Source organism: Vicia villosa, linkage group LG6, assembly GCF_029867415.1.
Source record: "Vicia villosa cultivar HV-30 ecotype Madison, WI linkage group LG6, Vvil1.0, whole genome shotgun sequence".
NCBI classification, from domain to species: Eukaryota; Viridiplantae; Streptophyta; class Magnoliopsida; order Fabales; family Fabaceae; genus Vicia; species Vicia villosa.
The window spans coordinates 24,286,782-24,313,719 of NC_081185.1; the positions used below are offsets into that span (position 1 = coordinate 24,286,782).

Genomic DNA, 26,938 nt, shown 5'->3' on the forward strand with positions numbered 1-26,938 from the left:
ATTTTGGGAAAATGTATGAAACCAACATTGTTCAAAATTGCATTTTTTCCAAATGGGGCCAAGTTTTCAGCATTCAAACATCATTTCCATGTTACTATGGGCCTCCCACGTCCAAGACTAAGCCCATACCTTTTTTATCCATTTTTTGCATGATTTTATCTTACTTTAAGATTAAAATTAAAAGGAAAATGCATGGATAAATGGTAGCTTACAATCTAAGCATGACTCACCCAAGGAACCTTCAATTTTCTGCAGAGGATTGGTGCACAAGGCAAGAGCATTGAATGGAGTCAAGACTTGGTCAAAAATTCAAGGTTTTTAATATTTAAAAACCAAGTTTTCAACAAAGGCAACTAGCTGCAAGATAGCTTCAATTCTAAGCACACATAGCTTATAAATAAGCTATCATAGTTCAGCAAATAAAAGGACACGAGTTCAGAAGCATCCCTAAGCATAACACCCTTGTAATCACTTCAAAAAATTCAAAAGAAAACTCAAATTCGAATTTGTAATTTCTGCTCATTTCAATACAAACTAAGCATTCATACACCTTCCTTGAACATCACTGAAACTATCTCAATCAATTACAAGCCTTGAAGCTCACTGAATCGAGCTACACAGGTCAAAAATTATTCAAACTAAAATCAATTCGTATCTGGCTATTCACACATATTTAACAAGATGTAGACATACTATTGAGTTTGGTTTGAGGTGTAGATCATTTCTGGAGCTTTAATTAAGTTTTAGATGCGTATACACGAAACCACCATTTTAGGGTTCTTTATCCCAAAATTAGGGTTTTCCAAATTAGGCAAAATTACAGGTTCTGAATAGCACCATTGAGTTCGCATGAACAATACGAACTCAACCATACCATCGCGCCAAGTTTAGACTCACGTTTGCTTGTATTCGCTATTATTACCAGGTGTAAAAGATTAGGTTTTTTACACCACCTGCAAATGAACGGTGTAAAAACCTATCTGAAGGTTGAAGATGATGCGTGGCGCCCTCTGATTCGCTGGGAGGCGCGCGCGTGTTTTTTAAACTGACTTGGAATTCAGTGTTTTGCAGGTGTTCCATGTGTTATGGTCCCTCACCATCTGGGCCTTCTGATCCATCCATCAACTCATCCAACGCCTCAGAATACGCACGCACACCATGCTCCCTCACTGATTACCACACAGGATCAGTATCCTTTTATTTTCTATTTTATTTTCTATTTTATTTTAATTTCTTTGTTAAATTAATTAAAAATAGTTTTAAAAATCCAAAAAATACACAAAAAATATTTTTAGACTTCTAAAATAATATACTATTTTATGAAATAAAAATATTTTTATTTTCTTCAAAATTTCAATATTTTGCATAATTAATTAGTATATATTTATATATTTGCTTTTTAATTATTCTAACCAATCAAAAAATCATAAAAAAAATTGTTCTTTGTGTTAAATATTGTTTATATATTATAAACTAATTTTGTACATATTTTGAATAATTTTCTTTTTAAGTTTCAATTATTTGTATAATTATTTGCATAATTATGTTTTAATTAACTTAAATCAATTTCAAATCAATTTCAAAAAATCCAAAAAAATTAGTTTTGTTTTAAAATTAATTGACAAATATTTTTGTACATATTTTAAACTTAATTTCTAGGTTTAAATCTTTTTTTATCTTTTTTCTTCATTTTAATTTAATTAATCATGCATTAATTATAATTAAAATAAATCATAAAAAATCCAAAAACATGCCTTTTATTTTTCTTGCAATTTAAAATTCCTAGATAAATGTATAGGATGTCAAATTCATGTAAATAGGCTAGTTTACGTTTCCCGCACAATCGATGTAATAGCGTAGATTTACTTTCCGCACTTTACATTTCCGCACTTTAAATTCCCGCACATATAAACTGCGTGTATGTCAAAGATAAAATTGAACCGTTAGATCACTAACTTCAAAGATAAATATCTGAATCCAATCACAATCACACTTGCACCTCTTCAGGTAATCCCTTTTACAATCTTTCAAAATCAAAGACAAATTCAACTGTTTTGAGTACAAAATCGAACCTTGCTTTTATATCCGGTGAAAGGATAGATTTTTAAAGGAAATAGGATAAAGACCTTACAACTCAGGGTAGACCTCCTAGTTTGCTTGCTCAAATCAAAACAAACAAAATTCTCATACACTGTTGATTTTTCAAAACTTTCAAAAAAGACAATACTTTGTATACATCCAAACACGGGTTATTACAAAGTTAACGTTCTTTCCAAAACATCTTTCGAAAGATAAACAAGCATTTTGTATACATCCACACACGGATCATTACAAAATTCAAATTACAAAGGTATTTGAAACCACATATGAGCAATTTCAGAGCAATTGAAAAGTGATCGAAAAACAAGTGAGCTAAGCAAACTTAAGAGCCCATGGATAACCATGGATACAAAGGGTGCTAACACCTTCCCTTTGTATAACCTACCCCCTTACCCAGAATTTCTTAAAGGTCTTTTTTCTGTTTCTTTTATAAACCTTTCCTTAATTGGATAAAATAAAAGGTCGGTGGCGACTCTGTGAATTTTCAAAATGCGAAAGCATTAAGCGACAAAAAAGAGTCAGTTCACGTATCTCTACAGATCAGAGGTATGGCCCGGTATTAAAAAAAATCGGAGGTCCACACTAACACTCTTTCAAGTATCTTAAGCGATGGCCGTTAAGCTTTTGTTTAAATACTTGGATCCAATTAAATGTCTTTCAAACTCAATTCATCTCGCCTTTTATAAAACAATTTCAATCCACTAAATCATATCTTTCTCTCGCCCTAACGCGAATCATTTTCATCATTTACGAGGGGGTTGTACGTACTTGTACAATTTTCTCTTTCAAGCATTTAGGCGATGGCCGTTAAGCCTTTGTTTAAATGTTTGATTTCTCTTAACAAACAAACTTCAAATTAATTCACACCTTTTAATTTTAAAACCCTTTTTATAAACGAGACACTTAGTCAAAATTCAAATGCAATTATACTTCCACATGTGAAGCACGAATGTTTTCCACTCGAATGCGATGATGGCCAAAATCTTGTTTTAACTGCGATTTAGTCATCCATTCTTGTAGTGATGCAAACAATCTATTATCCATGTGCGCATAGTATTGTTTGAATGCGATCGAGTACCTCTCGCTAAAATCAACCAACAAATTCGGCGTTTTAGCCCGAACTACGATTGCTCTGACTTTCCCATTGCACTAGGGAATACGTAGGCACAAGATACAAATGTCTTGGCGAGCACAATAATAAAAAACCTTTTTTTTGTCCCGTTCTTTTTTCCAACCTAATAAATAACGCAAGTAGATAATAAGCTAACAATCACAAGATTAACTAAATGGGTCCCATCGAGTACGATGGAGGTGAGGGGTGCTAACACCTTCCCCTTGCTTAACCGACTCCCGAACCCAAATTTGGTTGCGATGACCATCTTATCCATTTCTTTTTATTCGTGGGTTTTATCGATATTTTCCCTTTCCTTTTGGAATAAATAAAGTTCGGTGGCGACTCTGTTGTACTTCGAATGCGTGAAAGCGCGTCGAGTCACATTTTTACCGCTACAGAAAGTGGCGACTCTGCTGGGGATATCCTAAGAGAGTCAACCCTAGTTTAGTTTTGCTTGTTTTATCGTTAGCTTTATTTATTTGTTTATTTATTGTCTTTATTATTTGATTTCTTATTTTATGGTTGGAACATCTTGATTTTTGGCACTTTGTGAACAAAGCTCTACACCCGAGCTCAAGAAACACATAAGATAAGATGGTGGGTTAGTATTAAACTTGCTTGACGTAGTGTCAAGTGGGAGATACTAATACCCCGCCTAGAGTAGGTCCTTTGAGAAGATGTCTTTGGTTAAGTAAGTTATTTACTTGAGCGATGATGTTTTCAATTTGGATCGTTAACTCTAGGGACCTTTAGAAAAACCCTAAACCATGACTTTTTAGGAAATGGTGGTTTCGCACCCAACTTGCGTAACGTAACTATTACTGTGGGTAAGTGCGAAAACCACACTCAGAATAGGCTTCATTTGAAAACATGGTTGGATGGGAAGTTATTTGCTAGATGATCAAGTTTTCAAAATTAGCTCGTAACTCTGAGAACCGTGTGTAGAACCTTGTTGGAAAGAACCTTAGAACCATCCTGTTGTGTGCCACTTTTTGCTGAGAAATCAGAATCTTTCTGTTCCATATGATTTGAAATCCATTACATGTAAACCATTCATGACATGACATGGCATTCATTCCTGCATAAATAATAAACAAAAATTTCATGCATCCATATTCATACATTCAAGTTGTCAGTTCATATCGACTGTCTTCGTCTTCACACTTGTTTTTCCACTGTCAAACTGGTTCCTCAACACTTGGGACTGGAATTATGTTTCAGTAAACTATGGAAGAGCTTAAAGAGAAGAAGATCAATCAACTGGGTCAATAATGACAAGTTACTAGTGTTTCAGACAGGATCGATCCTCCTCAACACTGATTAGTCACTAGGCCTTGTTTCGTTCTGTTTGCAATTTCCTTATGTTATTTTGTGTACTGCATTTGAATTTTGTTTGTTCTTAAATATTTAATTTTAATGAAATGAGCATTGCGTATTTTGTTTCAAATCAATCCACTGTGTTTATCTTTATGCTTTATCCTTCAAAAAACAAAAATATATCTCTTGTTCACTTTCTTTATCAAGCTTTTGTTCATGCAAAAATTGGAGGGAGGATGATGACAACAAAATACCCAAATTGTTGAATTGTATGCTTTCGAATAAAACATTGTTGATGATGTACAGGCATTGTTTCCATTCCCAAACACTGGAGAAATAAGGAAGTTAATCCCTAGTCAACCCCTTTGAGCCTAGAAGTTGGTGTTTCTTTCTATATGAACACCCGCAATTTTAACCTGGGGCAGGGTAGTTCTCAGTTAATTTGTTTATGCATTCAATTTCAAGAAAATCATTAAGTACACCTTTCAATAAGGGTTTCAATAAAAAGTGACCAAGGTGATTATCATTAATCATTATCAAAGCAGTCATTATCTTTCCGATATATAAAAAAAAAGAGCCCGCTAAGTCAAAACCTACGAAGGAGACTTAGGCAAAACTGGGGCATCCCGCTGGCTGTAATCTCAAATGAAAACAAGTCAGGCAAAATCTAGGGATATAAAGCAAAAAAGAGAATTCAATAAATTCATTGAACAACAATAGAACGTTGTGACTATTGAAAGGAAGAGGTGACTGCCATCTCAAAGATTCCCTTTGGTCTTTAAACCATCATCATACAAATAGGTGCAATTCCAAAAACCTTTTGGAACTTGAATGCATAGTTGATTTAACTGAACGTAGGACTGAAGTTCATCACGAAGAATGGGGTGGGTACAAATATACTTTGAGCCTATATCCTTTGTTTCTAAAACCGTGAACCAAGCCACGTTACAACCTTCAGAAGACCTAATTAAAGCAAGGTTTATTTTGAAAGCATACTACAACAAGGTTGCGTTAACCTGACTCCTAAAGATTTTTGCAAATTGTTTGTTTTACCATACCTTTTGCTTTATTCATCACTTTGAATGTTTAGACAACTGTGTTTGGAACTTTGATTCATTTTCTTTACATCAATAACGCCTTTACAATAAATGACTTTGATATCAAAATATGCTTTGAACATTGCATTAAAATTACCATTTTTAATGAACATTTTATTTGCAAATAAGTACTCATCTTTCAAAGAGTTCAAACAGTTGAGAAACTTGACCAGTGATCCTATCAGGGGCACATTGCTTCAAGATCCTTTTATTCAAGAGTTATATTGGGGGAAAGTATTACCAACATTCATTTCAAGAACTGAAGCAACGATCAGATTACAATCAGCTAGTCAGGGGCAATCTTCTTTAGCAATCCCCAGGCAATTTATCAATCCTTCTCAAAAGGATCATCAGTGTGACACAACAGAGTTGACAATGTTCTTGTGTTGAGGAATCAGAATTCCAGTCTACCCTCACAAAAGAGTCTACCTCAATTATCATAAATAATTGCATTACATTAATCACTCATATATCATGCAATCATATATCATACATATTCATGCGAACTATCTCATATCTTGTTTTTTAACAGCTTACCTTATGGTTTAAATCCAACTTATTTGGCATTTATCAATTTTCTGTCTCGTTCATGTTTTATCTTGAATGTCCCTAATACTTTCTTCTCGAAATCCAATCCAGTTTTATCTTGATTGTCTTTGGTGTTGTTTCATTCATGTTTTGTCTTGAATGTCTCTGGTATTTCCTTTTCAAAGTCCAAACATGTTTTACCTCGATTGTCTTTGTTGCTTCAATCAAGCTTTATCTTGATGTTCTTCAATCATGTTTTATCTTGGTTGTCTTCAGTCATGTTTTATCTTGATTTGCCTCAGTCATGTTTTATCTTGATGTTCTTCGATCATGTTTTATCTTGATGTTCTTCGATCATGTTTTATCTTGATGTTCTTCAATCATGTTTTATCTTGATGATCTTCTGTCATGTTTTATCTTGGTTGTCTTCGATCATGTTTTATCTTGATTCCCATCTAATACTTGAGTCAGTCATGTTTTATCTTGGTTATCTTCAATCATGTTTTATCTTGATGTGTCCTCGATCATGTTTTATCTTGATGTTCTTCAATCATGTTTTATCTTGATGATCTTCAGTCATGCTTTATCTTGGTTGTCTTCATTCATGTTTTATCTTGATGTGCTTCAGTCATGTTTTATCTTGATGTTCTTCAATCATGTTTTACCTTGATTGTCTTTTTATATTCTTCGATCATGTTTTACCTTGATTGTCCTCTAGTGTTCTTTAATCACGTTTTACCTTGATTGTCTTTTGATATTCTTCGATCATGTTTTACCTTGATTGTCCTCTAGTGTTCTTTAATCACGTTTTACCTTGATTGCCTTTTGATATTCTTCAATCATGTTTTATCGTGATGTTCTCTAATCATGTTTTATCTTGATGTTCTTCAATCATGTTTTACCTTGATTGTCCTTCGATGATGTCTCATCCATGCTTCATCTTGGTTGTCTTCAGTCATGTTTTATCTTGAATCCTATTCGATGTCGTCCAATCACGTTTTACCTTGATTGTCCTCTGATGTTGACTCGTTCATGTTTTATCTTGAATGTCTCTGAATATTTTCCTTTCAAAAGTCCAATCACGTTTTATCTTGGTTGACCTTCGTGTTCTTCAGTCATGTTTTACCTTGATTGTCCTTTGATGTTCTTCGATCATGTTTTACCTTGATTGTCTTTTAATGTTCTTCAGTCATGTTTTACCTTGATTGTCCGTTGATATTCTCCAATCATGTCTTACCTTGATTGTTATTTAATGCAGCTTCGTTCATGTTTTATCTTGGGCATCTCATATATTATTTTCCCGAGGTTCAAACAGGCTTTACCCTGATTACCTTTGTTCACTATCTTTCCTCTCCTATTTCATTCAAGTTTTACTCCTGATTACCTTTGGTGTGACTGCTTGTTTCAAATTTTATTCCCCACAGAGTTTAACGTCTCTCATATCATACCATACATACAAAAAGTGTCCAAAAAAACGTCCATTTGCATTCACGTCATAAAGCATTGTCGCGGCGATCTTAGGACAAAAATTGTGTACTTTTTATTTAAGTCTCTTCACATCTTCGATAGAAGAAACTTAAATAGGGGCATCTGTCGCACCCCAATTTTTGACCCGCATATTTCACTCATCATTGGCTTGTCCCATTTTTTATTATGTATATTCATCATTTAAACATCGCATCGTTGCATATTCTGGAAAAAAACACAGACTTTTGATAAAGTCGATAAAAATAGCTTGCATTTTCACATCTTTGCATATTTTTTATTCGAGTTATTTTTTGAATTTTTTATTTTAGATTCCATAGATTTTAGTTTTTTTATCATCATCATTTTTAAAATATAAATTTGTTTAGATAATTATAGATTAATTTTTTTATTATTTTATTTTAAGTTTAGATTTTATTTAGGTTATTTTTATTAATCAAAGAATATATACAAAAAAAAATATAGTTTAAGTGTTTTAGGCCCATTGTTTTCTTTTCTTTAGGCCCATCTTCTAAGTCAAACAAAAAATGGTACAAAAAAGTTTGTCTTCCATGCCACGCCTCTGCCTTCACCCACTATGCTACCCTGCATTGTTGCTATCCTGCACATATCTGTCCAAAAGCTGCTCCAAAACAACAATAACCTTGCAGCAACGGTCCAAATCTTTCACCAAATTGTTCACACACAAACCTGTGATAAAAAAAAGCACAAAACAAGTTACCTCATTTGTTCAAAACTCTCCAAATTTTCCCCCCAATTCTGATTGAAAACCCTAGTATCAGCTTATATAAACAGAGATTGATAGCACAAGAAAAAGGGCAGCCACGAAATACACCGAAAACGCTGAAAAACTCTGCAAAAAAAAAACTCTCCCAAACTCAGCTTGATCACCTCATCCGAATACAACAACAACACATTAACCGAAATATAACTCAATCTTTAAACCCATCTTCACCTCACAATAACCGCAGACACCACACAACACACAACAAAAACCACAAATCTCCCAAACATCTACAAAACTCTAGACCTTCAACATCATCTGAATCTCACCTATCTCACTCACAAGCAGATTCAACACGAAAACACACACAATTTGCAGGCACATAAACAAAAACAAAACTCAGAAGACGAAGAAGGATAGCAAAACCAAGTCGAAAAAGAAGAAGAAGGCGAAGTAGAGGAGAAGACGAACGAAGAACTTACCTGGGTTTATATTCTCTTTCTGTTCTTCTTCGATTTATACTTGTTTTTTTTATTCACCATGCACTTGTAATCTCCTGAAATTGTGAAAATGGGGCCGATATTAGGTTGCAATTGGGATTGGGGTTTTGTTTATTATGATGATTGTTGTATACGCGTACTCGACATCGTGACCGAAAGAGAGTTTGAGTTTAATTTTCGTGAGCAGTGAGAGACCGAGCGAGAGAACCTCTAGGGTTTTATTTTCGTAAAAAACAGAGAGTGAGGGAGATTGAGAGAACGTTGAGAGAAGGAGAATACGAGAAAATGAGAGATGGTAGCGAATGAGAGGCAACGTTTTCACTCTTCTGCGTTTCGGAGAAGACGTTGAATTGTTTTTTAGGGTTTTTTAACCCATTTCTATGTTGTAACGAGATGGGTCATGGGCCGACCCAGTTCCGGCCCAGCCAGCTTTCTTTTTTCTTATTTTTTTCTGGTGGTTTTAATCATTCTAATTCTTGGGCCTCAGCACCCTCCATACGAGTTTTACACCACCTGGCCCAATATGTTTCTTTTCTTACTTTTTTATTTTTATTCTATAAATTATTATCTCTTTTCTTTTCTTTTTGTATAAAAAAATGATAAATGTTTCTTTCTTTTTTTTATAAGTTAAAGGTTAGATTTCTTTTCATATAAAATCATTAAAAATGTTTATTGTTTATCTTATTTATTTTGTTTATTAAATTTCATAAAAAGACAAAAAAATATCTTCTTTAGATGTATGTTTAGGATTTATCAAAATATTTCAAAATGATTAAAAAAATACATTTTTAATCGAATCGAATGTTGAGTCTTAATGGATGAATCATGGAGGGTTCGTACGTACTTGTACGAGTTGTCCTAAAAGTATTTGGGTGATGGCCGTTAAGCTTTTATTCGAATACTTTGATTCCATTAAAGGCTCCATAAAACTCGATTTAATTCACCTCTTTTACAAAAACACTTTCTTTTAATCAAATCATTTTATCTATAATGGAAAGAAGGGTTTGTACGTACTTGTACAAGTTGTTCTTTAAGCGTTTAGGCGATGGCCGTTAAGCCTTTGTTTGGATGTTTAAACTCCATTAAAGACTTCCTAAAACTCGATTTAGCTAACACTCTTTCAAGTATCTTAAGCGATGGCCGTTAAGCTTTTGTTTAAATACTTGGATCCAATTAAATGTCTTTCAAACTCAATTCATCTCGCCTTTTATAAAACAATTTCAATCCACTAAATCATATCTTTCTCTCGCCCTAACGCGAATCATTTTCATCATTTACGAGGGGGTTGTACGTACTTGTACAATTTTCTCTTTCAAGCATTTAGGCGATGGCCGTTAAGCCTTTGTTTAAATGTTTGATTTCTCTTAACAAACAAACTTCAAATTAATTCACACCTTTTAATTTTAAAACCCTTTTTATAAACGAGACACTTAGTCAAAATTCAAATGCAATTATACTTCCACATGTGAAGCACGAATGTTTTCCACTCGAATGCGATGATGGCCAAAATCTTGTTTTAACTGCGATTTAGTCATCCATTCTTGTAGTGATGCAAACAATCTATTATCCATGTGCGCATAGTATTGTTTGAATGCGATCGAGTACCTCTCGCTAAAATCAACCAACAAATTCGGCGTTTTAGCCCGAACTACGATTGCTCTGACTTTCCCATTGCACTAGGGAATACGTAGGCACAAGATACAAATGTCTTGGCGAGCACAATAATAAAAAACCTTTTTTTTGTCCCGTTCTTTTTTCCAACCTAATAAATAACGCAAGTAGATAATAAGCTAACAATCACAAGATTAACTAAATGGGTCCCATCGAGTACGATGGAGGTGAGGGGTGCTAACACCTTCCCCTTGCTTAACCGACTCCCGAACCCAAATTTGGTTGCGATGACCATCTTATCCATTTCTTTTTATTCGTGGGTTTTATCGATATTTTCCCTTTCCTTTTGGAATAAATAAAGTTCGGTGGCGACTCTGTTGTACTTCGAATGCGTGAAAGCGCGTCGAGTCACATTTTTACCGCTACACTTCTGGTGTTACATCTCATCAAACTGGTTCGTTGAAACCGTTCTACAGAGTTTGGGCTGAGATTATTCTAGGAACTCTCTATCATAGAAAGCGATCCTTTACCTCTACATATATAAATCAGGATCAGAAGTTTGCTCTTTTCTGCATTGGAAAAGGAAATGAAGTTAATATCTCAAGCATTCTTTTTCAACATTTGAAAACAAATATTGAAGAATCACGAGATGATGAACGCAAGAAGTATCCAGATTTCAAGAAGAATGCCATTCCTCTTGCCAGAATGATTTCAGACATTCTGATAGAAAGTGACATGTTGGAACTTCTGAGAACTGTTGGTACGCCAAAGTTCTTTTGTGTCATTCAAGGACACATTCTGAATGCTTTTGACCTACAAAGGATGTGTCTGATTGAGAAGGTAAATTTTGTTCCCAGAATATTTCCAGATATTCTGACGAGAAGAGTTCCTGTTGAAGGTTTTGCTCCTTTGTTCAAAGAAGAGCTTGACAAGGCTGTTAAGTGTTATTTGAAGGCTTCTGTCAAAGCTCAATCTTCTGTTGATCCTGCATGGATACGAGGAAGAGTTCTTCCATCTCTAGCTGAGTTGAAGAAGAAAGAACAGAAGAAGAAAGAAGCAAGATTGAAGAGAAAAGCTTCAGAAGAAAAAGCTAAGCAAGCTAAGAAGCAGAAGATCACTTATGATCCTCTCAAAGTAAATTCCAAAGAATATCAAGAGAAGCGCATCAGGGAATCTTTTTGTGCTTTAAGAGCTGCTAGTTCCTCTCAGAAAAAGCCTACTCCTTCTGAACCTCAAAATTCCCTCACCATCCCAAACAGTTTCCAACCACCTCCTTCTACCCTTATTCTAAATCCTGAACCACTAAATGGCATTCCCCCAACACCTTCTGATATTCCATCTTCATCTACCCTCACCACAAAATCTCCACCTTCTTTAACCCATTTTTACCATCCAGAAAATCCAACCCTTACTCCCTTCTGTACCCTGACTATCGCTTCACTTTTAACCCTCCTGAACCCACCATTCCTATTGACCTTGCTCTGTTCAATATAAAGTTCAGCAAGAGGATGGAAATTCTGAGAGCTGCTCATGACTCCAAGCTGGATCATGTTACTACTCAGGGCTTATGGAATCGCTTCAGAAAGGATTTTCAGAATGATGCACTGAACATCCAGAAGAGATGTGTTGCTGAAGCATCTGGATCTTCTGGTTACTGTTTGGATCTTGATGATGGTAAGTACTATCATCCAATCAGAAATTGTAGATCTCTTGAGGAGAAGAAGTTTGTGGATGAGTTGGAAGATGAACCATGCCTAACTATGGTCGTTTGGAAGCCCAAATACCCTGTTCTGACTGGAAATTTCCAGTGGTTATCCAACTGGCTAAGGGAGAATCCTTCTAAGAAGGCACCTAACATGGTCATTTCTGAAGTTGTCTACCCTTCAGAAGTTGCTGCTCCCATTCCTCCAAAGAATCTGGCTGAGATTCTTCAAGCTCTGGAGAATGAAGATTCTGAGATCCCTGATCCAGAATATGCTGAAGATGCTTCTGTGTCAGAAGCTGATGTTGAGATGGAAGATGCTGAGAATCATCCTTCTGAGAAAAGTCCTATTCAGGAAAATCAAGAAGATGTTCTCCCATTGGATGTTGCTGCTGGACATGCTATCCCTCTGAACGATAGCTGTGCATCTTCTTCTGCTGAACCCTCAGTTATGGTGAACGCTATCAAGGCCCTTCAATAGAATCAAGATGTTCTAGATTCTCGCCTGGATAAGCATGATGAAGCACATGAGGAATTCAGATCCTTCATGAAGAAGCAGTCTGAAAGTACCTATGAGATTCAAGACCTTCTGGCCAGATTAGTTTCTAAGCTAGGCTAGTCGTAGTCCTTTGGTCTTAGTTGTTTCTTTTGTTTTTGCATATGTTTTTCTTGCATCTTCTGTATCTTCTGATACGTTTTGATCAATCAATGAATCTTTATCTTCTCTCATTTTGTTTGTTTTTTCATCTGAATCTTTTATGCTTTTTGATGTTATGACAAAAAGGGGGAGAAAATGTGATAAATGACTTGATTAATTATATCAGTTGCTAGGAGTAAGTCTCCACATTTCTAACAAAATTTGCAAGTTCTATGTCTTTGAGTTTTTTGCAGGATTGAAGACATTCTTAAAAAGGTCAACATGAGAAGCAAAGACATGGGGAAAAGCAATTCTATATAGAAACATGCTCATGGAATTTGAAGCAAGCTTAGCGCTGTGAAGCTTCAAGATCGGAAGCAAGAAGGAAGAATGTTTTGATATTCTCATGGAAGAATATGCTCTAACACATACTTATCCCTTATATGTTCTGATGCATCTTATGTGTTCTGACACATACTATTTTCTCTGATACATATCTGATGTTCTGATTCATTCATGCTCTGACTTTTGTCGTTTAGTTTGTTCTAAAACATTTCAGGATGTAGAGATGCTCTGATGATGCTCTGGTACATTCATCAATGTTCTGATATAATCTAGCATGCAATGATTCAAGAAGAAATTCAAAGCTCTGAAGCTGTCCTATGGAAGCAAGAAGTAGAAGCTCTGAATGTTCTGAAGTTCTAGGCATATGTGAACGTCTCAACTGAAATGGAAAATACTCAGGGAAGTCCTTTATTTATAAATTTCTTCCAGTATTTATTTCAGGGGGAGATTATTCATCTCAGGGGGAGATTGTTAATCTCAGGGGGAGACATATTCACACACTATGTTATATGCTTATGCTATAACTGTGTAATTGTCTTTAGCCGTCTGATATTCTGATTGCAAATTCATATCATTTATATATGTTTTTGTCATCATCAAAAAGGGGGAGATTGTTAGAACAAGATTTGTTATGATCAATATTCTTAGTTTTGATGATAACAATGTATATGAATTTTGCTCGAGACAATGTGGTACTCTAATCCTATGCAATTTCCATTTCAGAAATATATAAAGAGTATGCACAAAATCAGCGCAAGAAGCACTGACTCAGAAGGTTCACCATGCAACATCAGAACATGCTCTAGCAAGACATCAGAAGATGGTCAAGCAGAATCAGAACATGGTCTATTGAAGCATCAGAAGAACTTGAGATCAGAAGCAGAAGCACTGGAGTTCTCATGGTATCACGCTAGAAGCACTTCAAGGTCAGAAGACAAGAAGATGCTCTGCACCAAGCTGTTATGACTTTGATATATTCAAACGTTGTATCTACAAAGATCATATAAGAAGCAAGTACAAGATGGCAGGCTACGCTGACTGACAAAAGGAACGTTAGAAGCTATTAAAGGCATAAGTCAGTTAAAGCAGGAAAAGCAAGGCTCGAGGTAGTTGACAAAAGAGTGAAACATTAAATGCAATGCTGTACGGATCACGCAACGCATTAAATGCTCCCAACGGTCATCTTCTCAAACGCCTATAAATAGAAGTTCTGATGAGAAGCTGAATACAACACTTTGTGCAAACATACAGAAACGCTGTCAAATTCAAAAGTTCTCAAACTTCATCTTCAACCTCACTTCATTACTGTTGTAATATGTCAGTGAGATTAAGCTTAAACTTTAAGAGAAATATCACAGTTGTGATTATAGATTTTTAAGAAGCATTGTATAACTCTTGTAAGAATTTGTTTACATTCATTTGTAAAGAACTAGAGGAGATCAAGTTGTGATCGGATTCTCTAGAAAGTCTTAGAGGGTATCTAAGCAGTGTGTTCCTAGAGTGATCAAGTTGTGATCAGAATACTCTAGAAGACTTAGAGGGTATCTAAGTGGAAAACCATTGTAATCAAGATTGATTAGTGGATTAAATCCTCAGGTGAGGTAAATCACTCTAAGGGGGTGGACTGGAATAGTTTCGTTAACAACGAACCAGGATAAAAATCATTGTGCAATTGTTTTTATCTTAAGAGTTTTTAAAGTACACTTATTCAAACCCCCTCTTTCTAAGTGTTTTTCTATCCTTCATTTATCATATATATATATATATATATATATATATATATATATATATATATATATATATATATATATATATATATATATAATTTATTATACTAAAACATACTTATTATAATACATTGACTATTTATTCAATGATATTTTTTCAGTTATAAGACATTAAAATTATTTGATGAAAAGAATATTATATAATATTATGGTTAACAATTGGAATATATATTTTTTATTAAATAATTTTTAGAAGAGCCCACTTCTCGGGGCCCCAAGGGAGGATAAGAACCAAAAACATGGGATGCTACCTGTCCATAATAGGATTACCATTGAAGGTCTATTTATTTAGCCATTTATCATACCCTAATTTTGACCCTAAGATTCCCCAATCATTTGTTCAACTTGTGAATACTTCTTTGTTATGTTATACTAACCAAAATACTAAAAAAAAATCTTTCTTTCAAAACTGTAAATCTGGACAGCTACTCAATCTGGGGTTACGACCTAAACGAACTTGCAAAAGCCACGGGTTGGACAAACTTTCTCAAACTTTCTGATGTCTTTTACCCTAGATTAGTTAGAACCTTCTTTGCTGCTATTGAACCCTCTAAAAGTGATACCCAACTAATCTCTTCTGTTAAGGGTCAACAAATTACCCTAACCCCAGAGCTTCTTTGTGAAATTCTACATGTCCCAAACAATGGGCTTCATCTGTTCAACGATGAATGGCCCTCATCATACGACCTGGATATTGAATCCTACAGACTCTCCATCACCAAACATCCAGCTGAAAGATTTGTGTCTGCCAACCTTGAATCCCTCATCCACATCATTCATAACTTCTGTATTCACACTATCCTTCCAAGGAAAGGCAGTATGGAAAGGGTAACAGATAAAGACCTGCTTGTCATCTACCACTTTTCAAAAAAAATCCCTCTCAATATCGGTTATTTAGTGCTAAACTACCTCAAACACACAGGTCTTCGAGCAAGAAGCGCTCCTTATGGTATGCTTCTTACCAAAATCTTCAAACACTTTAATGTTCCTCTGGAAGATGAAGATTCCTTCGAAATCAACAAAATATTAGATGCTTCCAAGCTAAGGCGCATGAAAATCCCTTCCCTCAAGCGTGCCCCATCACCCAAACCTGAAACCAAATCAAAACGCAGGCGACTTGTTAAGCAATATGCTCCAACTGAACCTTTAACAACAGGTATTGATTCTCCTAACTCTCCAAATAGCCTGACCACAAATTCTCCCATTCCACTATTTGTGGCTCTTCCAAACACTGCTGACCTAGAATCTCCACAAAAGTCTTCACCAACTTCTCCTCATGCCTCTAAATCCGTATCTCCAAACCCAAAGGAAACAGATAAACAATCTCCTGAAACCACACAATGCATTGACCTAACATCTACATCACCAATCCTTGTAGAATCCACACCACAAACGGTTGTCATATCTCAAGCTCCAGTTTCTCTTCAAACTGAAACTATCTCAAATGTTGAAATTCATTCAACTCTGGAGACTTCTGACACTGACATGATCAACATTTTCGCTCTTGAAAACCTTCTTTCAAGTCCTCCTACTGCTTCAGCTCACCAACCACCCTCACCAAAATCTCCACACACTCCTGCTTCCAATCCAAACCCGGATGCTCAGTTGTCCTCACTCATATCCATACTTGAGGCTGAATTATTAACTCCACCTGCTTCAAATCAGCAAACTTCAATTATTCCCCATGTTGTCACCTACACTTCCCCTTCTATGACAATAGTTCCTGTCTCTACCATCTCACCATTGAATTCACCAGAATCCTATAAAGAACCTTCTCCTCCAAGAGTTCAACTGACCTCCATTAACCACACAGACTCTGATGATCTTACTGCTCAAATAGAAGCCTTTTTTCAACAACCCCATTCAACCACCTGAACAAACTAGTCTTACAGAAACACATATTATGCCTTCTGTTCCACAATCTGATCCTTATGCCTTCCAAACAAACTCTCCAATCTTTTCCTCTCCAAAGGAAGATGATGACAACTCTTTCAATGTTCAAAATCTTCTTGCTCCAAGGTATGATTCATCTCCCCCAAGAAACACCACTAATAATTCCAATACCCTTCCTCAGCATCCCATCGTATCAATCACATCCTCATTCTTTAACAATTTCCCCAGCATTGGTAATCGTCCTCCTGTTTATCCTCGAACTACAACCTCATCTGATACGGTTAACCCCCATCAGGGCGTCTCTCTTCGGTCACTTACAGCCCTCCAGAAGCAATTAATGGCTTACCAAAAATTCTGGATTGAGTATGTCACTGAACAAGTGTGCCTACGGTTTCCAGGGATGCTTCCTCCAGATCCCTCTCAGATTCAGTTTCCAATTCTGCCATTATCCTCTGAGGCAACATCTGATGATGAACCATCTGGTTCTCAATCCTCTCGTCCTCTATCTTTTGGTGCCCCCTTTCTTTTTGTATGTTTGACAAAAGGGGGAGAACAAGCTTTGACCAAAGCTTTGTTTTGTTTAAGTTCTTTGTACTTTATTTATCTATAGTTCACTAGGACTTTGTATTAAATGTAGCAGTAGTCCTCTAGGATCTTTTTGTTTGTGCACCAAAATATTGATGTAAATCATTTGATGTATTGATCCTCAAACATTAATCAAATACTGCTATCTAATCAACATGTGTTTCAAATGCTTTTAAATTCATATGAACTAACATTGAGGGGGAGCATTTGCCCTTTCAAAGTATGCATCTTTTCAGGGGGGGTTTCAAAGTCCTTACTCAAAGAAACTAAAATAAAAAGTTTGTCACCATTCAAAAAGGGGGAGAATGTTGAAACATATTCTGTTAATGTTTTGAATATTACAAACTATTTTATCTAAAGAAACTCCAAAGTGATTTCATCAATTTATCATCTAAATAATTTATGGTCTCTATCAAACAAAGAGTTAAAATGATGATTCAAGACTGTGATGACAAAGAATAAAGCTTTAAGAACATATGGATTCTCAGAAGTTCAATGAGTTACTCTCCAGAATTATGGTCCCAGAGTTACTCTTCAGAATTATGGTCCCAGAGTTACTCTCCAGAATGATAGTCCCAGAGTTACTCTTCAGAATTATAGTCCCAGAGTTACTCTCCAGAATTATGGCCCCAGAGTTACTCTCAAGAATTACGGTCCCAGAGTTACTCGTCCCAGAGTTACTCGTCCCAGAGTTACTCATCCCAGAGTTACTCGTCCCAGAGTTACTCCTCCAGAATTACTGTGCCAAGAATAAGTCTTTGTAGAAATGGTCAAATGTCAGAATTTGCAGAGTGTCAGCAGTACCAAGACCAAGTAAAACCAAGACCAAGTCCTACAAAGACAAATCGGCCAGCATTACTCTCAAGAAGCTCTCGGCTTGCATTCACTCTTGGCTTTGCTCTATAAATACAAGTCTCATGCTTTATTCTTTGTACCGAAAATCATTCACAAGCACTCAAAGAAAGCAAAAGCTCTTACTCTCAAACTATTCATATTCTCTACATATTATCTTTAGCTCTCACTACCATATAAGTGATCAAAATATATTAGAGTTATCATACACATTCTATAAGTAAAATACTCACTGCCATATGGAGAGTATTTAGGAATTTATTGTAAACCTCATAAGATCACAAAGTATATCATAGATATACAAACCAATTATTTTGTAAGCTATCTGTAAGCTATACCATTCAGAAGTGTAAGCCTGGTGAGGCTAAGAATACATAGAAGAAAAAGCTATTGTAAGAAGTATCAATAAAGGACAATCTCACAGGGTGTGGGGACTGGACTAACCAAGTTGGTGAACCAGGATAAGTTTTCTTGTGTTATTTATTTACTGTCTTTTTCTTACATTATTCACAACTATATTTTATCACACACAATAACACTAATTACTTAAACTTCTCAAGTTATTACTAATCACTTTCTTCTTATCAAAGACTACCTTTTTAAATACCTATATAAATTTTAAAAGGGACACAATCCAACCCCCCTTGTTGTGTCGTACCTTATTCCATCAATTGGTATCAGAGCTCCGGGCTCTGAATATACAAAAAACACTTAACCGTGTTAGAGTTAATCGATCAGACAAGAAATGGCTGATACAAAGTTTATAGCTGAAGGAGGATCATCACATAGGCCTCCTTACTTTAATGGTTCTGACTACTACTACTGGAAAGGTAAGATGAGATTGTTTCTACTATCTCAAGATAACAACATGTGGTGTGTGGTTGAAAATGGAAACTACACACCAATGACTACTGCAACAGACACAGTTGCGTCAGTTCCAAAAATTCAGTCACAATGGACAAAAGAAGAAAATGAAAAGGTACTACTAAACTCTAAAGCTCAATTTATTTTATCATGTGCTCTTAGCAGGGAAGAATACGACCGGATAGAAGAATGCACAACTGCTAAAGAAATCTGGGATTCTCTCAAAATACATCATGAAGGAACAAGTCATGTTAAAGAAGAACGAATTGATCTGGGAGTTAGAAAATTTGAAAATTTCGAAATGAAGGAAGAAGAAACCATAGATGAAATGTCCTCTAGATTCACGGTAATCGTTAATGAACTAAGATCACTAGGTAAGGCTTATATTGCTCATGAAAGAATTAGAAAAATCTTGAGATGTCTTCCAAAAATCTGGAGACCTATGGTAACAGCTATCTCACAAGCAAAAGATCTAAAAACTCTACAAGTTGAAGAACTTATAGGATCTCTTCGCGCTCATGAAGGCATCCTCAATGAAGATAAACCACCAAGAAAAGGAAAAATGATAGCTCTTAAAACTTCTCAAAATTCTGCATCTCAAATCTCCACCTCACAAGGAACAAATGAAGAAGAAACCGGATTCCTATCTGAAGATGAGAATGATTTGGCTTTAATCTCCAGAAGGATTCAACAGATGATATTAAAAAGAAATCAGAACAGAAGATCATTTCAACCCAGAAAAGATTACCAGAAACCAGAGATTGACAAAAGCAAGATTACATGTTACGGATGCAACAAACTTGGACACTTCAAAACAGAATGTCCACACAAAACTCAAAGAAGTTTCTCCTCTAAAAAGAAATCTATGCTCGTACAATGGGATGACTCGGAAAACTCTAACTCTGAAGCTGGAGATGAGGAAGCTAACCTATGCTTGATGACCAACTCTGACTCTGAAGAGGTAAGTACACCAAACTTCTGTTATACTTGCAAAGAGATAGGAATTATGTTTGATAATCTATTAGAAGATTCAAATATCTTAACTCAGAAATGCTTATTCCAAAGAGAACAAATTCATACTCTTAAAACTGAAAAAGAAGATCTAATAAAATCTAACTCAAAACATCTAGAAACCATTAAGGAGTTACAAAAGGCATACTCTTGCTTATCATTACATCAGAAAGTTATTAATGAAAAATTCAAACCTTCTAGTGATCAAGATAAAATTAAAAATCTTGAAAGTCAAGTAGAAACTCTCACTAAAGACATGACTTCATTTGTAAAATCTACTAAAACCTTTCAAAAAATCATGGGATCTCAATTAGGAGTTTTTGATAAAGCTGGATTAGGCTTTAAGCAATCTGAAAATCAAATGATTTATGAGAATTTTTTTCTTCCAAACAAAAAAATAACTAAGACCCAAATAAAAGAAAAAATTCCTTTAAAAGAAAAAGACATTACCAAACCAAAATGTTGTTACTGTAAAAAAACTAATCATCTTGAAAAACATTGTTATTTCAAAAAGAAAACCAATGTATCAACAAATCATATCTCTAACAATAAAGGACCCAAAGAAATATGGGTACCTAAAAAACTACTAACACATCATGCAGGAATGTCTTCTAACCCTCAAGAAAAAGCCTTGGTACTTGGACAGTGGCTGCTCAAGACATATGACTGGAGATAGAGAAAGCTTTGTCTCTTTCAAAAATAAAGAGGGTGGAATTGTAACCTTTGGAAACAATGATAAAGCAAAAATCAAAGGTATTGGTTCCATAGGTAAAAAGGGTACTATCTTTATAAACAATGTGCAATACGTGGAAGGATTAAAACACAATCTTCTTAGCATTAGTCAACTATGTGATGATGGCTATGAAGTTAATTTTAATCAAAATTCATGTATTGTAAAAATCCCATCTTCTTACAAAATTCTTTTTCTAGGAAAAAGGCACAAAAATATTTATACATTTTATTTAGATGATCTTTCATCTGAACCTTGTTTTTTATCCAAGGAAAAGGATAAATGGTTATGGCACAGAAGATGTGGTCATACAAGTATGAAAAATATTTCAACACTTTCAAAATTAGATCTTGTTAGAGGTCTTCCCAAACTAAATTTTGAAAAAGACTCAATCTGTGAAGCTTGCATAAAAGGTAAACAAGTCAAAAGTAGTTTTCATTCAAAAAATATTGTGTCAACACACAAACCTTTAGAACTTCTTCATATTGATTTGTTTGGTCCTGTAAAAACTTCAAGTCTGAGTGGAAAAAGATATGGGTTTGTTATCGTAGATGACTTCTCAAGGTACACATGGGTACTTTTCTTAAAAAATAAAGATGAATCTTTTGAAGCATTCAAAATATTTTGCAAAAAAGTTCAAAATGAAAGAAATTCAAATATTGTTGCTGTAAGAAGTGATCATGGAGGAGAATTTGAAAATATTTCCTTTAAAACTTTCTTTGATGAAAATGGTATATCTCACAATTTCTCATGTCCAAGAACACCTCAACAAAATGGTGTTGTAGAGAGAAAAAATAGAACTCTGCAAGAAATGGCTAGAACTATGATTAATGAATCAAATGTTGAAAAATATTTCTGGGCTGAAGCTATCAACACTTCCTGCTATGTTTTAAATAGAGTAACCATAAGGAAAATTCTGAAGAAAACTCCTTATGAACTATGGAAAAATAGAAATCCAAATATTTCATATTTTCATATCTTTGGATGCTATTGTTACATTCTTAACAACAAAGATTCTCTAGGAAAATTTGATTCAAAATCTGACAAAGGCATCTTTCTTGGTTATTCCTCAACCTCAAAAGGTTACCAAATTTACAATTTGAAAAATCAATGTGTAGAAGAAAGTATGCATGTTATGTTTGATGAACTGAATGTTGCAGCTTTAGAAAAATCTCACGAGGATGAAGTAACCGATCTAGAAGCAATTCCCAACACTCAATCGACAGATACGAGCAACACTATGAACATCACCCAAGAAGCCAAAAATAACTCTGAACAACCTACTGCAAATCCTCCAAAAGGATGGAAAAGTGTAACTGATCATCCTCATGAACAAATAATAGGAGACACCTCTGATCAGGTAAGAACTAGAATTTTTTTTAAAGATAACTCTAATAACATGGCAATGATATCTCAGGTAGAACCAAAGAATATCAATGAAGCATTAAAAGATGAATCTTGGATGGAAGCCATGACAGAAGAATTATCTCAATTTGAGAAAAGCCAAGTTTGGAAACTAGTTCCTTTCCCTCAAGATAAAACTATTATTGGTACAAGATGGGTGTTCAGAAATAAACTTGATGAAAATGGAAAAGTAATCAGAAACAAAGTTATACTTGTAGCTCAAGGATACAATCAACAAGAAGTTATAGACTATGATGAAACATATGCACCCGTGGAAAGGTTAGAAGCTATTCGAATTCTCTTAGCATATGCTGCTCATAAGAATATTAAACTTTTTCAAATGGATGTAAAAAGTGCCTTTTTAAATGGGTTCCTAAACGAGGAAGTATATGTTCATCAACCACCTGGTTTTGAAAAACATTCTCATCCTAATCATGTCTTTAAACTAACAAAAGCATTATATGGTCTTAAACAAGCTCCTAGAGCTTGGTATGACAGACTTAGTATTTTTCTCATTAAAAATGATTTTATCAGAGGAAAAATTGATACAACTCTTTTCAAAAAATTACACAAAAATGACTTACTAATAGTTCAAGTATATGTTGATGACATCATATTTGGTTCAACAAATGAAAAAATGTGTGATGAATTTTCAAAACTGATGCAAAGTGAATTTGAAATGAGTATGATGGGTGAGCTCAACTTCTTTCTGGGTTTACAAATAAAACAACTCAAAAATGGAATTTTCATATGTCAAGAAAAATACATTAATGATTTATTAAAAAAATTTGGAATGAATGAAGCAAAAATAATGGTAACACCTATGCATCCCTCCTCAAACCTTGATAAAGATGAACAAGGACTATCCGTATCAGAAAAGGAATATCGAGGTATGATTGGTTCATTATTATATTTAACTTCCAGTAGGCCTGACATTGTCTTTTCAGTAGGTCTATGTGCACGTTTTCAAACTGACCCTAAGGAATCACATTTGACTGTTGTCAAACGCATTTTGCGATATCCGTTGGTACCACTGACATCGGTCTATGGTATGAAAAAGGAAATCACATCAACTTAATAGCTTACTGTGATGCTGATTATGCTGGAGACAAAATAGAAAGAAAAAGTACAAGTGGAGCCTGTCAATTTCTAGGACAAGCTCTTATTACATGGTCTTGCAGAAAGCAAAATACAATTGCTTTATTAACAACTGAAGCAGAATACGTGTCTGCTGCAAATTGCTACTCACAAATTTTATGGATAAAAAATCAACTAGAAGACTACTCACTTCAATACTCCAAGGTATCAATTTTTTGTGATAATACCAGTGCTATAAACTTGTCAAAAAATCCTATTCAACACTCGAGATCTAAACACATTGAAATAAAACATCATTTTATAAGAGATCACGTTCAGAAGGAAAACATAGAACTCATTTTTGTAGATACAAACAATCAATTAGCAGATATTTTCACCAAACCGCTAGTGGAAGATAGATTTAATTTTCTAAAGTCAAAATTATCTATTATCAAAATACCTAAGTAAATATAGCACTCCCTTATTTTTCCTTTACCTATAATATATAAAAAAAAAAAGGAGAAAAGAAAATTATTTTTTAAAATAAATAATTTTGCTATTAATAATATATATATTTATTAGAATTTCAATTAATCAAAATTTGCTTATATTAAGGGTTTTCCAAATTAAAATCACGTGTCTCCACTATTGTCTTTCTCGTTTCTCTATACTTCTTCATCATTACACAAAAATCCTGCCTCTTCCATTACCAATCAAATCAGCCACTTTCTACCAACTTCCCATCAAATCATTGATCTTCCCAAAGTTTTCAAATGATTCAACTTCATCTCTCTTAAACCCTTCAAATGGTATTCAAAGTCACCACAACTATTGTTCCATTTGCTGATACTATATCCACGTCTCCTTCCAAAACACAGAAAAACCTCTCCATGGAAAAACCACCCACCAAACGCCGCACCACCACCACTCGGCAAAAATCAACCATGAAAACCGGTGACTCCTCGCGTCCGAAACCCTCCACTCCCACCCGCCGCTCAGCTCGACATGCAACCACTTCTCACGACTCTACTCCATCTGAAGCAAATCCAGAAAAATCTCAAAACCCTAACCCTCCTCCTTCCTCAACCCAGATCGAATCTGTTCCTCAACCCACGAAGCCATCCTCGTCACACGTTTCTACTCAATCAAGCGAAGGTAACTCTCTTGTATCTTCATCGTTTCAAGCCTATGACCATCCCTCTGAAGTCTCTACCAAGGAGTTCATCTCCAATGACGATGTTCGCTCTCTCTATAACGACAAATGGCGCTCACTCCCTATTGTTGCCGGCAAAACTGTAAATCTGGACAGCTACTCAATCTGGGGTTACGACCTAAACGAACTTGCAAAAGCCACAGGTTGGACAAACTTTCTCAAACTTTCTGATGTCTTTTACCCTAGATTAGTTAGAACCTTCTTTGCTTCTATTGAACCCTCTAAAAGTGATACCCAGCTAATCTCTTCTGTTAAGGGTCAACAAATTACCCTAACCCCAGAGCTTCTTTGTGAAATTCTACATGTCCCAAACAATGGGCTTCATCTGTTCAACGATGAATGGCCCTCATCATACGACCTGGATATTGAATCCTATAGACTCTCCATCACCAAACATCCAGCTGAAAGATTTGTGTCTGCCAACCTTGAATCCCTCAGCCACATCATTCATGACTTCTATATTCACACTATCCTTCCAAGGAAAGGCAGTATGGAAAGGGTAACAGATAAAGACCTGCTTGTCATCTACCACTTTTCAAAAAAAATCCCTCTCAATATCGGTTATTTAGTGCTAAACTACCTCAAACACACAGGTCTTCGAGCAAGAAGCGCTCCTTATGGTATGCTTCTTACCAAAATCTTCAAACACTTTAATGTTCCTCTGGACGATGAAGATTCCTTCGAAATCAACAAAATATTAGATGCTTCCAAGCTAAGGCGCATGAAAATCCCTTCCCTCAAGCGTGCCCCATCACCCAAACCTGAAACCAAATCAAAACGCAGGCGACTTGTTAAGCAATATGCTCCAACTGAACCTTTAACAACAGGTATTGATTCTCCTAACTCTCCAAATAGCCTGACCACAAATTCTCCTATTCCACTATTTGTGGCTCTTCCAAACACTGCTGACCTAGAATCTCCACAAAAGTCTTCACCAACTTCTCCTCATGCCTTTAAATCCGTATCTCCAAACCCAAAGGAAACAGATAAACAATCTCCTGAAACCACACAATGCATTGACCTAACATCTACATCACCAATCCTTGTAGAATCCTCACCACAAACGGTTGTCATATCTCAAGCTCCAGTTTCTCTTCAAACTAAAACTATCTCAAATGTTGAAATTCCTTCAACTCTGGAGACTTCTGACACTGACATGATCAACATTTTCGCTCTTGAAAACCTTCTTTCAAGTCCTCCTGCTGCTTCAGCTCACCAACCACCCTCACCAAAATCTCCATACACTCCTGCTTCCAATCCAGACCCGGATGCTCAGTTGTCCTCACTCATATCCATGCTTGAGGCTGAATTATTAACTCCACCTGCTTCAAATCAGCAAACTTCAATTATTCCCCATGTTGTCACCTACACTTCCCCTTCTATGACAATAGTTCCTGTCTCTACCATCTCACCATTGAATTCACTAGAATCCTATAAAGAACCTTCTCCTCCAAGAGTTCAACTGACCTCCATTAACCACACAGACTCTGATGATCTTACTGCTCAAATAGAAGCCTTTTTCAACAACCCCATTCAACCACCTGAACAAACTAGTCTTATAGAAACACATACTATGCCTTCTATTCCACAATCTGATCCTTATGCCTTCCAAACAAACTCTCCAATCTTTTCCTCTCCAAAGGAAGATGATGACAACTCTTTCAATGTTCAAAATATTCTTGCTCCAAGGTATGATTCATCTCCCCCAAGAAACACCACTAATAATTCCAATACCCTTCCTCAGCATCCCATCGTATCAATCACATCCTCATTCTTTAACAATTTCCCCAGTATTGGTAATCGTCCTCCTGTTTATCCTCGAACTACAACCTCATCTGATATGGTTAACCCCCATCAGGGCGTCTCTCTTCGGTCACTTACAGCCCTCCAGAAGCAATTAATGGCTTACCAAAAATTCTGGATTGAGTATGTCACTGAACAAGTGTGCCTACGGTTTCCAGGGATGCTTCCTCCAGATCCCTCTCAGATTCAGTTTCCAATTCTGCCATTATCCTCTGAGGCAACATCTGATGATGAACCATCTGGTTCTTAATCCTCTCGTCCTCTATCTTTTTGTGCCCCCTTTCTTTTTGTATGTTTGACAAAAGGGGGAGAACAAGCTTTGACCTAAGCTTTGTTTTGTTTAAGTTATTTGTACTTTATTTATCTATAGTTCACTAGGACTTTGTATTAAATGTAGCAGTAGTCCTCTAGGATCTTTTTGTTTGTGCACCAAAATATTGATGTAAATCATTTGATGTATTGATCCTCAAACATTAATCAAATACTGCTATCTAATCAACATGTGTTTCAAATGCTTTTAAATTCATATGAACTAACATTGAAGGGGAGCAATTGCCCT

The 26,938-nt window shown here is 35.5% G+C and overlaps 2 protein-coding genes across 2 annotated transcripts; both read left to right on the plus strand.

Annotated features, from left to right (window-relative positions):
* The first annotated feature begins 15,997 nt into the window (after positions 1-15,997).
* LOC131613383 (uncharacterized) lies at positions 15,998-16,822 on the plus strand. The gene has a single exon (XM_058885057.1). The coding sequence runs from the start codon at positions 15,998-16,000 to the stop codon at positions 16,820-16,822; it is 825 nt and encodes a 274-aa protein (XP_058741040.1).
* A 7,347-nt stretch (positions 16,823-24,169) lies between these two features.
* On the plus strand, positions 24,170-26,629 carry LOC131613384 (uncharacterized). The gene has a single exon (XM_058885058.1). It carries the CDS (start codon positions 24,170-24,172, stop codon positions 26,627-26,629), a length of 2,460 nt encoding a protein of 819 aa, XP_058741041.1.
* Positions 26,630-26,938: the final 309 nt, after the last annotated feature.

Bases quoted from the DNA above. Each gene is read 5' to 3' on its own strand.
- LOC131613383 (XM_058885057.1), top strand. From the start codon at position 15,998: ATGAAAATCCCTTCCCTCAAGCGTGCCCCATCACCCAAACCTGAAACC.
- LOC131613384 (XM_058885058.1), top strand. From the start codon at position 24,170: ATGGTATTCAAAGTCACCACAACTATTGTTCCATTTGCTGATACTATA.